General features: G+C 46.8%; 1 protein-coding gene across 1 annotated transcript in view; it reads right to left on the reverse strand.

The window, feature by feature from the left end:
* Positions 1 to 14,514, reverse strand: part of LOC142243898 (NFX1-type zinc finger-containing protein 1-like) — a 312,672-nt gene that overhangs the window by 124,416 nt on the left and 173,742 nt on the right. The window contains exons 18-19 of the mRNA XM_075316094.1: positions 8,519 to 8,612; positions 2,916 to 3,142 (exon numbers count right to left, since the gene is read on the reverse strand). Coding sequence (XP_075172209.1) covers positions 2,916 to 3,142; positions 8,519 to 8,612 — 321 coding nt within the window. The remainder of the gene's footprint in view (positions 1 to 2,915; positions 3,143 to 8,518; positions 8,613 to 14,514) is intronic.

Raw genomic sequence — 14,514 nt, forward strand, 5'->3', positions numbered from 1 at the left:
AGCCTCCCAATTTTTGGCTGCCCTGGCAAAGGGCTATACTGAAATAGACCCACTTCCTTACAATGGGCACTTCAGGTTTACAGGCCATCATGCACGTCTCTATCCAGGGACAATGTGGAGCCTCCCAATTTTTGGCTGCCCTGGCAAAGGGCTATACTGAAATAGACCCACTTCCTTACAATGGGCACTTCTGGTTTACAGGCCATCATGCACGTCTCTATCCAGGGACAATGTGGAGCCTCCCAATTTTTGGCTGCCCTGGCAAAGGGCTATACTGAAATAGACCCACTTCCTTACAATGGGCACTTCAGGTTTACAGGCCATCATGCACGTCTCTATCCAGGAACAATGTGGAGCCTCCCAATTTTTGGCTGCCCTGGCAAAGGGCTATACTGAAATAGACCCACTTCCTTACAATGGGCACTTCTGGTTTACAGGCCATCATGCACGTCTCTATCCAGGGACAATGTGGAGCCTCCCAATTTTTGGCTGCCCTGGCAAAGGGCTATACTGAAATAGACCCACTTCCTTACAATGGGCACTTCAGGTTTACAGGCCATCATGCACGTCTCTATCCAGGGACAATGTGGAGCCTCCCAATTTTTGGCTGCCCTGGCAAAGGGCTATACTGAAATAGACCCACTTCCTTACAATGGGCACTTCTGGTTTACAGGCCATCATGCACGTCTCTATCCAGGGACAATGTGGAGCCTCCCAATTTTTGGCTGCCCTGGCAAAGGGCTATACTGAAATAGACCCACTTCCTTACAATGGGCACTTCAGGTTTACAGGCCATCATGCACGTCTCTATCCAGGGACAATGTGGAGCCTCCCAATTTTTGGCTGCCCTGGCAAAGGGCTATACTGAAATAGACCCACTTCCTTACAATGGGCACTTCAGGTTTACAGGCCATCATGCACGTCTCTATCCAGGGACAATGTGGAGCCTCCCAATTTTTGGCTGCCCTGGCAAAGGGCTATACTGAAATAGACCCACTTCCTTACAATGGGCACTTCTGGTTTACAGGCCATCATGCACGTCTCTATCCAGGGACAATGTGGAGCCTCCCAATTTTTGGCTGCCCTGCCTAAGGGCTATACTGAAATAGACCCACTTCCTTACAATGGGCACTTCTGGTTTACAGGCCATCATGCACGTCTCTATCCAGGGACAATGTGGAGCCTCCCAATTTTTGGCTGCCCTGCCTAAGGGCTATACTATATAATACACCCACTTCCTGACAATGGACACTTAATGTTTTGAGGCCCTCATGCACGTCTCTATCCAGGGACAACGTGGAGCCTCCCAATTTTTGGCTGCCCTGCCTAAGGGCTATACTACAATAGACCCACTTCCTTACAATGGGCACTTCAGGTTTACAGGCCCTCATGCACGTCTGTATGCAGGGGCATTGGTGAACCTCACAATTTTGGACTGCCCTGGCAAAGGAAAATACTACAAAGACTCACTTCCTCAAAATGGGCACATTAGACTCAAGAGGCCTTCATGTACGTCTCTTCTCAGGGACATCGGAGTGCCACACAATGTTTTCACGTAAAATCTTTCATGTATTAATCTCAAAAAGTAACATACACCAGCTCTATCTCACTATTGGGTATGTGCCCTTAACATTTCTGCCATGAAAAATCATTTTGGGGTCATTTTGGAAGGTTTTCTGGTGAGTCCGTAAAAATGGCGTGAAACGCGGACAAAATTGTTCACAGCTGTGACTTTTGAGTGATAAATGCTTCAAGGGGTCTTCCCCATGCTGTTGCCATGTCATTTGAGCACTCTTCTGAGACTTTTGTGACATTTTTAGGGTTTCTCCATGCTGCCGGGGGGTCATTTCACAAAAATACTCGGGTCTCCCATAGGATAACATTGGGCTCGTTGCTCGGGCCGAGTACACGAGTATCTTGGGAGGCTCGGCCCGAGCTTCGAGCACCCGAGCTTTTTAGTACTCGCTCATCACTAACCCTTATAGCAAATTTGCAAAGTCCACGGAATTAACCTGCATTTGTCATCATCATCTTTCTCATCTTGGAATGGCTGGGTTTGTCCTTGTCCAAATTAAACTTTTCCAGCAAAAGTAATGAACATAGCTCCATATTCTATCCCTTCCAAATCTTATCCATAGCCTTCTTTTTTAGATGTGCCCACATTGGCCCCTCAAAACAAACGTAAACCTCGCTCCTGGCCCTAGCATCCAAATGCACCAGCTCATCTTTTTCCTTTTCCATGGCGCTCTTTTTAACCACAACACCTGAAGAGTTACCTTGTTGTACATCCTCCCTATCGTGTGATACTACTGCATACTGTCCAACAGCCAACCCGGAACTCACCGGGCCTGACCACGCCCCCACTGGAGACCACGAATTCCTAGATAATGTGTTGGCTGTGGCTCTGGGAAAGATTTTTCCCAGAGACCGGAGAGGGCAGAGAAGTATACTGACCCCTACATCCCAGAGGGTTCCATGAGGGGGCTCCTAGACTGCCTCCTGCTCTTCTCCCCAAGGCACCATAGGCCTTGAACAGCGATCGATTACTGCAGGGCTAGAAGGGACGCATAGCCCAACTGTACCTGCTCCCATACAAGCTGCGACCCAAGCACTGCTGTGGTGACCCTCACCAATTTCAACAGGGACGTCAGATCTGCCATCTCTCTGCCTGACCCAATGTGTCCTGCAGTAACTGGGTCCTGAAGCAAAGAGGAGGTAAGCACTCCCTTCTAACTCCTTTATACCTCATAACCCTGCCCCCAAAACCTTCCCATCCAGTCACAATCTCCGACATGTACACCTTAAACCCCTTTCAAATACTTTAACCCCCTTCACTCCCACTCTGGATTGTCATGGGCTTGTATGCCCTAAAGGGCTCCCCTGCATTTCTGACTGTGCTGAACTGATGAACTTACATTCCAGTCATGATTATTAACATTGTGCTCAGGTGTATAATGAGCTGTTGTAGGTTCAGAAGTTGGGTCTTTATTTTTACTAGCTCTTATTTGTGCCAACTCATCACTTATATTGTCACCATCAAGTTGACGCTCAAGTAATGCAATTTCAGATTCTTTTATAATCTCAATGTGCTCTTCTTTATTTTCAGGGCTCTCAATGTTGTTTGTAGAATCTATCATTTTTTCTAAAAAGAGAAACAAAAAAATCATAGTTTTATTTTGGCTATTTCTGAACATTTATGGAATTTTGTAAAATTGAGGGATGTAGCAGCTCAATATTTGCTTGGTTACATAATAAGTTCTCCATGAAGACATAATAGATTGTGTATAAGCAATATTACGCCTTTATGGTGTAGCACACTATGTCTGACCCTTAATAGCCTCAGCATCTCCAAAAAAAGATATAGAATTCTAAATTGCTAATGTTACAGGTTATGTTATCACATAGCAGTTTGGTTTTAGTCCACACCAAAAACTGTAACATCTGCTTGTGCGTCAAAAAATGAGCTCTACATTGCCTTGAAAAAGTATCTATACCCCATAAACTTTTCCACATTTTTTCATGTTATACTCAAAAACCTAAATTTTTATTTTTGGGATTTTATGTAATATACCAATACAAAATAGCAAGTATTTGTGAAGTATAAAGGATACATGGTTTTTTAAACATTTTAAAAAATATAAATCTAAAAATTGTGATAGCATTTTTATTCGGCCCCCCCCTGTAGTCTGATACCCCTAAATATAATCCTAAGTGATGAATTGCCTTCAGAAGTCACCTAATTAATGTATTGAGTCCAACTTTGTGTAATATATTCTTAGTGAATTCTTAGTGAGTTATTCTGTGAAGGCCTCAGAGGTTTGTTTGAGAATATTAAGGATCAAACAGCATCATAAAAACCAAGGAACACACCAGACAGGTCAGGGATAAAGTTGTGAAGAAGCGTAAAGTAGGGATAGTTTCTGAAAAAATACCCAAGCTCTGAAAATCTCACAGAGCACTCTTCAATCCATCATCTAAAAATTGAAGGAGAATCGCACAACTGCAAACATAACAAGACATAGCGGTCAACCTAAACTGACATCCCAAGTAGTGATGGGCGAACCCCCCAATGTTCATGTTTGGGAGCCTCACCTGAATGTTTTGTAAAGTTCGAGTTTGGGTTCAGAGATAACGCAAACTTGCATCCGAACACCGACCTTGGACTTTACAGTTATGGGATGGGGCGGGGGAGGGCTGTAAAATAAAGAAGATAATTAATAATAAACATTGTCATTATACTTACAGGTCCCGCGACGCATCCTGAAAACTCTGTCTCCCAGCCGCTTCTGCTTCCGGCTATAATCATTGCTGTGCCCCCGGGTAACCACCACTGACTTACAGGACCTTCCATGACATCATAGACATGTGACCAGTCTGGTGTGAATGTTGTACAGACATTGGGTTACAGACTAGTCACATGACTATGACGTCACGGAAAGTCCTGTAACACACGAGGTAACAACATTCACACCAGACTGGTCACATGGCTATGACATCATGGAAGGTCCTGTGAGTCAGATGTAGCAAAGCTGAAGATGCTTGCCCGCCTTTGGACTATGTTGGAGGGTTTTATTTTTAGTAACAAAGATGGAGTCCTAAATGTTTTCTGTTCTATTTCTAATAAAATATTTTTTCTTTGTTGTTTTATTTTACTGTTAAAATAACAGACAATCACAGACGCTGTCACAGAGTGGGCATCTGTGAATGAATGCTGAAGTAAACTGAAACCAGCCCATACATTCTAGCATCTAGAATGCATGGCCAGATTTCAGGTTACTCCAAGAGCCAATCACAGATACCCATTCTACGTGACAGCATCTGTGATTGGCTGTTGGGTCCCTCACACATATAGTAGTGTAAAAATAAATAAATAACTAAAAAAAATGACAGCGCTCCACGGTATTTTTGATTCTCAGCACAGATAAACCAGATGGCTATGGGCTGCCACCCCCATCTGCCTGGCTTTACCTTAGCTGGCAATAAAAATACAGGAAGCCCATTACTTTTTTTTAATTATTTAAAAAAAAATAAAAAAAAATGTGTGAGCTCCCGCCATATTTTGATCGCTAGGTAAAGCCAGGCAGCTGGAGGCTGGGATTGTCAGTGTGGTAAGGACCAAGTGTTCAGGGGTCCTTATGCTAAACACTGCAGCCCGCAGCTGCTCCTGTAAATGGCGCATTGTCTCTTAGTGCCATTTCCAGGCACTTTACCCAGCTCGTCCAGCAGCCCTGATGGCGGTGGCACGCTGGGTAACAAAAGGAGTTAATACCAGCTATGTATTCTCAGCTGGTACTAAGCCCAAAATTCATGGTGTCTCACCAAATTAGACATGGCCACCATACATTTCCAGTAAACAGTAAAAAAAACAAAACACAACACATAGAAAAACATTTTTTATTAGAAATAAAACTAAATATATTTAGAGACTTCATCTTCATTATAAAAAAATCCTTAGTCCGACGTAGTCCACAGGTACAGCAATGTCAGCTCTGCTTCATCACTCTGTATAGACAAGTGTCTCTACAATGCAAGAAGCAGAGAGAGCAATGTCAGGTCTGCTGCATCACTCTGTACAGACAAGTATCTCTACAGAGCGAGAAGCAGGTAGAGCAATGTCAGCTAAGCTTCATCTCTCTGTAAAGACAAGCGTCTCTACAGAGAGGAAAGCAGGCTGAAACTGAGGGTATGACTCCAAATGTGTATGACTTGTGCGAGTCTCGCATTGCATCACCCCACATGGCCTGACACTCTCCTGACAGGAGCGCCTCAGCTGCATGTATTTTCATGCAGCTGACCCGCTCCTGTCAGGAGAGTGTGCGCCGTGCCGGGTGATGCGATGCAAGACTCGCACAGTGACAGTCAAAGTTCAATCGAGTCCTGAGCCATGGACTCGGGTGGACCATGAAATCCCCGTGAACACGTCTGAAAACAGCTAAAGACTGCCGAGTGACAAACAATGCAATGAATACCCCCGGAAGTTAACAGGACCTTCCGTGATGTCATAGTCATGTGACCAGTATGTAAACCAATGTCTGTACATTCACACCAGACTGGTCACATTGGTTATGACATCATGGAAGGTACTTTAGTCAGTGGTGGTTACTTGGGGGCACAGCAATGATCGGACACGTAAGCAGAAGTGGCTGGGAGACAGAGTCTGCAGGACGCATCGCGGGACCTGTAAGTATAATCATAATGTTTTTTTAATATTGTGCTTTTTTTTTTACAGCCCCTGGACCTGAACTGGACTAGAATTGGAACACGAGCTTCCCAGGAAAGCTTGTGTTCAGGATCGTGTGCACGAACACTATGTGATCAGTACGGACCCCGAACTTTATAGTTTGGGTTCGCCCATCACTAATCCCAAGCAATGAGAGCACTAATTATAGAAGCAGTGAAGAGATCTATGGTCACTCTGAGGAGCTTCATAAATCCACAGTTCAGATGGGAGAATATGTCCACAGGACAATTATTAGTCATATTCTCCACAAATCTGGCCTTTATGGAAAAGTGGCATGAAGAAAGCCATTTTTGAAAGCAAGTGATAAAAAGTCCTGTTTGCAGTTTGCAAAAAGCCATGTAGCAGACACAGCTAGCATGTGGAAGATGAGACGAGTAGACATTTTTGGGCTAAATATAAAACAGTATGAGTGGTGGAAAACTAACACTGCACATCACCCTCAAAAAATACCATCCCCACATCACACATGGGGTTGGCAGCATCATGCTGTGGGGAAGCTTTTCTTCAGCAGCGACATGGAAGCTGGCCAGAGTTGAAGGGAAGATGGCTGGAGCTATATATTATGGATCCTGGAGGAAAACTTTTTGTACTCCACAATAGACTACAAGAGCTACCATGGAATGGTTAAGACCAAAGGTTATTCATCCTTAGTTTTCGTGTTTGATTTTGTGTTTGAATGGCCCATTGGTAGTCACAGTCCAGACCTAAAGGCCACTTTATAAATTGAAGTAAGAAACTCCAGCACTTAAGCAGAGCCTGGATGCCTTTCTTGAAAAATTTAATATAACCAGTTATGTATATTAGATTTTATGACAGGGTATTGATCCAGGGAACTAGTCTGATTGCCGGATGTGGAGTCAGGAAGGAAATTTTTTCCCCATTGGAACTTGTTTGCCACATTGGGGTTTTTTGCCTTCCTCTGGATCAACATGTAAGGCTACGGGTTGAACTAGATGGACTTAGAGTCTCCCTTCAACCTTAAAAACTATGATACTATGATACTCCGCCAATACACCAGTCCAGAAACCAGCACACACTTAATCCTGCATGGAACGTCCAAGGCAATGGCTTCAATTGTAGAATGAATAAAAAAATCCAGCGGATCACAGGCTTTAATAAAATGAACTTACGTCTTTATTGCTTCATTTAAAAAGTTTCCACAGCGCAGGTGGGATCCACAGACAAGGTATTTATAATATCAGTTTATCAAAAAAATAAAAATAATCAGGATAAACTGATGTTATAGATACCTTATCTGTGGATCACATCCGGCCGCTTAAGCAATGTCGTTGCGTGTGACACCTATGAGCGATTTTGAATCGTCGCAAAAACGTTCAAAAACGCTAATCGCTGACATGCCCCTCTAATCTCGATTATCGTTGCTGCTGCGTGTATGATGTATTTCGTCGTTCCTGTGGCAGCACACATCGCTATGTGTGACACCGCAGAAATGAGGAACCTCACCTTACCTGCGGCGGCCGGCAATGCAAAGGAAGGAGGTGGGCGGGATGTTACGTCCCGTCCATCTCCGCCCCTCTGCTTCTATTGGGCGCCCACTTAGTGACGTCGCTGTGACCCTGAATAAACCGCCCCCTTAGAAAGGAGGTGGTTCGCTGGTCACTGTGACGTCGCTAGGCAGGTAAGTAGTGTGTTGGGTTTTGGCGATGTTGTGCACCACAGTCAGCGATTTGCCCATGACGCACAACCGATGGGTATGGGTATGCACGCTAGCGATATCGGTAATGATATCGCAGCGTGTAAAGTGGCCTTTAGTCTTATTCAGAATCTGTGACAAGTTTCAAAATTTGCTGTTCACAGACTCCTCTATCCAATCTCACTGAGCTAGAGCTACTTTGCAAAGAAGAATAGCCAAAAATGTCAGCCTCTACATGTGCAAAGCTGGTAGAGACATACTCCTAAAGACTTGTAACTGTAATTACAGGGAAAGTGGTCCTACAAAGTATTGACTCAGGGGGCTGAATATAAATGCACATCAAAATTTTCAGATTTATATTTTTAAAATATTTTGGAAACCATGTATCATTTCCTTTACACTTTGCAAATGTGTGCTGCTTAGTATTGGTATATCACATGAGATGTAGAAACGTTGATGGGGTATAAATACTCCTTCAACATAACATAAGTTAGGAAGCAGCATAGATTTCAGCTACAGTTTAAGCCTATAAATGTCCCTTGCATCAAATTTACTCACTTTTCGATTGCAGAAAACTGGCATAGTGAATTTTCCTCTTAAAAGTTTATCAAGTGAAATGTTACCTTTTTCTTTTCTTTCGGTTTTGTCATTCTCGGTCTGATGCAGGAGTGCTAAACCCAGCCAGTTAGATAGGCTATTAAATTTCCTTCTGTATTCCTAAAACAATAGAGCATTATACGAGACACTCTTAAACATAGTAGAGCATTTAGAAGAACATCTTTACAGGTTGCAAATATGTTTTATTGCCTTAGGCAGATTAAATGATCTACCTATCTGTCCACAGTATCTACCGTATTTGTCAAGGGCAGGGTCTAGATTCCAACACATTATCCGCTTTAGCAATAGTTCAATATTTCAAGTACCCCAAGAGTTTGTGATATTACCGTATATACAGGATATGGATCAGTATTAGAACAGTTTGACACTATTTTGCAATGATCCTATGCAGTATTATGACTGTACAATGCTGCGATTTCAAGTGGACAACATTGGCGCTTAGACAATTGTCAATTTGTACCACTATGGCTGGGACTGCATCTAGAGTTTTGTAGTAGTTTTCTAAGAGAATCCTACAAAATGACAAGTCAATCATAAAGGAAAGCGTGATATGCCTCCTGTGTAAGCCTTAAAGCTAATGTGGGGATTATATACAGGGAGGGCTATTTATATGGATACACTTAAAATGGGAATGGTTGGTGATACCAACTTCCTGTTTGTGGCTCATTAGTATATGGGAGGGGGAAATCTTTTCAAGATGGGTGGTAACCATAGTGGCCATTTGGAAGTTGGCCATTTTGGATCCAACTTTATTTTTCCAATGGTAAGAGGGTCATGTAACACATCAAACTTATTAAGAATTTCACAAGAAAACAATGGTTTTCTTGGTTTTAACGTAACTTTATATTGACTCCAATAAAATAAAAGTCTAAGGGGCTCAGATCGGGACACCTTGGTGGCCATTCAACTGGCGCACGATGACCAATCCACTTCCTAGGACACTGTTCATGTAGAAATGCTCGGACCTGACACCCATAATGTGACAAACACATTATGGCAGACTTCGAAATGGTCGCCATGGTCACCACCCATCTTAAAAAGTTTCCCACCTCCCATATACAAATGAGCCACAAACAGAAAGTTGATATCACCAACCATTCCCATTTTATTTAGGTGTATCCATATAAATAGCCAGAGGCGTATCTAGGGGGTGGCTGGCGGGGCATCTGCCCCAGGCGCAACTGTCAGGGAGGTGCTGTAAGGCTGCTTGATGCAGCGCTCTGACAGTCTCCCTGGCGGCTGTGATTTATTGCCCTCCATAGTGGGAGCTATCCTTGGAGATTGGCAGTAAAGCTGAAAGTGTGGCGGGTGGCTCCCTGTGATTAATTGCATAGCACAGGGCGCCGGCGACAGACTGTACTCGGGGGACTTCCCTCTGGCTCCTGCACGATCCCCTGTCAGACTGTAGTTAGAAGAGTGATGGGGGAGGGGCCTCCATGGCACTGAGGAGGCTGCATAGTGCCATGTGCTCAGCCTTTCCACCTCCCGTCCTGTGCACTCCGGCCTCTGTGCTTTATCATCGCACGCAGAGGAGACAGGAGACGAGAATGAAGCCAGCGCTGATTGGCCGCACATTAACCATTCAGTGCCCGGCTGCTGCATCCATCTAACATGAGGCAGGAGTGTCAGTCAGGAACTTGTGCTGCACCTGATCTTACAGGGGAAACTAAGCAGTAGGTACTTATATCTTAGCTAAGTGTGATTATATTTAATATATACAACCATATATCTAATGTATTAGTGACTTCAATGTTCAGTGTATGTGTGCCATATATGTCCAGTGTGTCAGTGCTGTATATGTGGTGTGAGTGCTGTACATGGCCAGGATGTGAGTGCTGTACATGGCCAGGGTGTGAGTGCTGTACATGGCCGGTGTGAGTGCTGTACAGGGCCAGGGTGTGAGTGCTGTACATGGCCGGGATGTGAGTGCTGTACATGGCCGGGGTGTGAGTGCTGTACAGGGCCGGGGTGTGAGTGCTGTACATGGCCGGGGTGTGAGTGCTGTACATGACCGGGGTGTAAGTGCTGTAGATGGTCATGGTGTGAGTGCTGCACATGGCCAGAGTGTGAGTGCTGTACATGGCCGGGGTGTGAGTGCTGTACAAGGCCGGGATGTGAGTGCTGTACATGGCCGGGGTGTGAGTGCTGTACATGGCCAGGGTGTGAGTGCTGTACATGGCTGGGGTGTAAGTGCTGCACATGGCCGGGGTGTGAGTACTGTACATGGCTGGGGTGTGAGTGCTGTACATAGCTGGGGTGTGAGTGCTGTAAATGGCCAGGGTTTGAGTGCTGTACATGACCGGGGTTTGAGTGCTGTACATGGCCAGGGTGTGAATGTTGTACATGGCCGGGGTGTGAGTGCTGTACATGGTTGGGGTGTGAGTACTGTACATGGCCTGGGTGTGAGTACTGTACATGGCCTGGGTGTGAGTACTGTACATGGCCTGGGTGTGAGTACTGTACATGGTCGGGGTGTGAGTGTTGTACATGGCCGGGGTGTGAGTGCTGTACATGGCCGGGGTGTGAGTGCTGTACATGGCCGGGGTGTGAGTGCTGTACATGGCCGGGGTGTGAGTGCTGTATTTGGCCGGGGTGTGAGTGCTGTACATAGCCGGGGTGTGAGTGCAGTACATGGCTGGGGTGTGCGGCATACGGCTAGTGTGTCAGAGCTGTGTGCAGTATACGGCCAGTGTGTCAGAGTTGTGTGCGATATACGGCCAGTGTGTCAGAGCTGTGTGCGGTATACAGCCAGTGTGTCAGAGCTGTGTGCAGTATACGGCCAGTGAGTCAGAGCTGTGTGCAGTATACGGCAAGTGTGTCAGAGCTGTATGCAGTATACAGCCAGTGTGTCAGAGCTGTGTGCGGTATACGGCCAGTGTGTCAGAGCTGTGTGCAGTATATGACTAGTGTGTCTAATCAGCCGGGGTCCGGCACCAGGCACCCTCACCATTTGGCTGTTTTAGGTGGCTGTAGATGGTCAGAGTGCTCAATGGCTGGGTACTGTACATCCGCTCCAATCCAAATCAATCAAGCGGATGTGCAGTACTCGGCATTCTTGTGCTCACATGACTGTCCACTCTTGTCACTGGTATGGAAGATTCAGGGGGCAGAGCATGTGCTGTGAGAATTCAGAAGCCTTCAGTCACCTACAGTGACTGCAGACTTTCATTATAAACCTGAACAACCCCTGTAACTATAAAATTAAGCACTGCAGCCCAATTCTTACAGTGTGTAATATACTCCCTGTCAGGATTCAGCTCTGCTCACTGGTTTCAGCAGTCATCACATGGTCGCTTTACTCATGTGATTTTCATATTTAGTCATGTGACAATTATCTTGTCTTTCTACTTCTTTTTTTTCATTGAACATTGAGAGAGGAAAAACAGCTCGTCTGCACGTGACTAAGGCTATGTTCTCACAGGGTATCTTTTGCTAAGTGAGTTTTAAGTGCATCTTGAGAATGCATGTGATTTTCTGAAAACGGCAAAAACGTGTCAAAGAAGCATGTATTTATGACGCGTTTTGCCCAATGCGTTTTGTAAGTGTAATCTATTGACTGGAACAGCTCAAAAACTCAAAAATGTAAAAATAATTGACATGCTGCATCTTGAAAAATGCAGCCAAGATGCAGCCAACAAAAGATGCTCAATATTGACAGCAAAATCGAAATCTCATAGACTTTGCTGGGAGAAGGAAATGCATGGATTTTGGTGCATCTTTGTGACCTCAAAAACGCAGTAAAAGATGCCGTGTGTGAACTTAGCCTAAGGGCGGCTTTGCACACTACGACATCGCAGGTGCGATGTCGGTGGGGTCAAATCGAAAGTGATGCACATCCGGTGTCACTTTTGACATCGTTGTGTGTAAATCCTAGATGATACGATTAACGAGCGCAAAAGCGTCGTTATCGTATCATCGGTGCAGGCTCCGACTTTTTCATAATTACGCTGCCGCGACAGGTACGATGCTGTTCCTCGTTCCTGCGGCAGCACACATCGCTGTGCATGAAGCCGCAGGAGCGAGGAACATCTCCTTACCTGCCGCCGGCGGCTATACGGAAGGAAGGAGGTGGGCGGGATGTTTACATCCTGCTCATCTCCGCCCCTCCGCCGCTATTGGCCACCTGCCGTGTTACATCGCTATGACGCCGCACGACCCGCCCCCTTAGGAAGGAAGCGGGTCGCCGGCCAGAGCGACGGCCACAGGGCAGGTGAGTGCATGTGAAGCTGGCGTAGCGATAATTTTCGCTACGCCAGCTATCACAAGATATCGTACCTGCGACGGGGGCGGGGACTATCGCGTGCGACATCGCATCATCGGCTTGCGATATCGCAACGTGCAAAGCCCGCCTTAGTGTGCAAATCATATATGAATGAGTTGTCATATGACGACTACCCAAACCGCGGGAGGGAGGGGGGGCGCCAAACAGAATTCTTGCCCTGGGTGCCAGAAAGCCTAGATACACCCCTGTAAATGGCCCACCCTGTATTATCATGTGGCGCCCCTGACTTGGTCAGGCACCACAGAGTATTGCACCCATGCGGGGACAATGCCTCCAGGTAATCTCCAAAGGCCAGGATGAGGTGCACATACAAACACATAGTGACCAGGTCTCCCACATCACTAGAGGGGACCCTTGGGTAGCCAGTAGGGGTTAACTTTCAATTCCCAGCAAGGGGTGTGCTCCGAGGCTGGTTGCTAGGAAGCAGGGCAGAGAGGAAGTGAGGGAAGTCGGGAGCTGGAGGTTGAGGTGTGTGGAAGGGAGCAGAGGGGCTCTCGTGTAAGACAGGTCCTGAGGAGTGCAGTAGCTGAAAGCGGGGGAGAAAGGGCACCGTGGGTCGGCCTGAAAGACATCCAGAGAGAGGGGTGGCTGAGTACGGAGATCCTGGTATCCGAGCACGCAAGGGGAAACAGATCCCCAGTACGGGCAGCAAATCATCCAGAGCTGCTTAACCTACAGGTGGGGGGGTACTTCATGCCCTCACCACGACTACACAGAGCTCGAGCCAAGCAGCAATCACCAGGCCCATAAGGGGACAGGGCCAGAAGCCATCCCACCAAGGCCACGCTGCCGGCAGACGGGCCAGAGAGAGGGGAGCAGGGTAGTAACAGCTTCCCTGGAGGAGTCCTACCACGCTTCAGGCAAGGGGTCCTCCCAAACAGAAAGAGTGCAAGGAGGGCGAGTGGACAGCTACCCTCAGAACGGCCTCCTGGAATTCCTGGTTCCACCTGGTTATCACAGTGTCGCCCGGGCATCTCACCGTGACCTCTAAACAGTGAGTAAACACGTTAAAAGACTACTTGGACTGTGTTTGAGTCATTATGCGACCTGTGGTCCCACACACATACACAGGGGCCTGGGGCTTGCCTCATTCTCAGGAGGCTATTATACTGACTGCACCCACCATCAGCCCCAGGCATCCCTTAACCTGCAGTGGTGGTCCTCAATGACCGCAATTCTGAGAGTGGCGTCACGGCAAATCCCAAAACGAAGGTTCCCTACCTGTGACCCGACCGTTCCATCCCGTGGAGTCCCTAAGGGTAGTACCCTGCTGCACCGCACCTGAAGGGCTCCACAGATCTGGCGTCACGAACAGGATTTGGACTAGACCTGTTCAGACAGGTGACCGTGTGCCTCAGAGGTCCGACCGCAAAAATTGAACCGCCGCCATATTGCCATCTTCAAAAGCGCGCGCTGCAGCCCGCGCGAGGGAGAAGAGCACCGCCCACGAAGAGGTGTGGCCGCCCCAGAATCCCCACAATTCAGAGAGCGTACTGACCCCGGAAGTGGAAAGGGAGCGCGCAGATTTTTTTGAAGAAAAATGGACGCTGCAGGAGGTAATGCCCCTGGTCAGGGCGACGCAGCCCAAGCGATGGCAGCCCCCGTCGCGCTGGACGCAGCAGCGCCTGGTGCCGGTGCCGCGGTCGCAGCTGCGCCGGCCGAAATCTCCCCCATAATGCCAGTTTCCTTACTGTATGTCCCAGGAGCGCAATGGCTGCC

The sequence above is a fragment of the Anomaloglossus baeobatrachus genome, chromosome 6 (assembly GCF_048569485.1).
Source record: "Anomaloglossus baeobatrachus isolate aAnoBae1 chromosome 6, aAnoBae1.hap1, whole genome shotgun sequence".
Lineage (NCBI taxonomy): Eukaryota > Metazoa > Chordata > Amphibia > Anura > Aromobatidae > Anomaloglossus > Anomaloglossus baeobatrachus.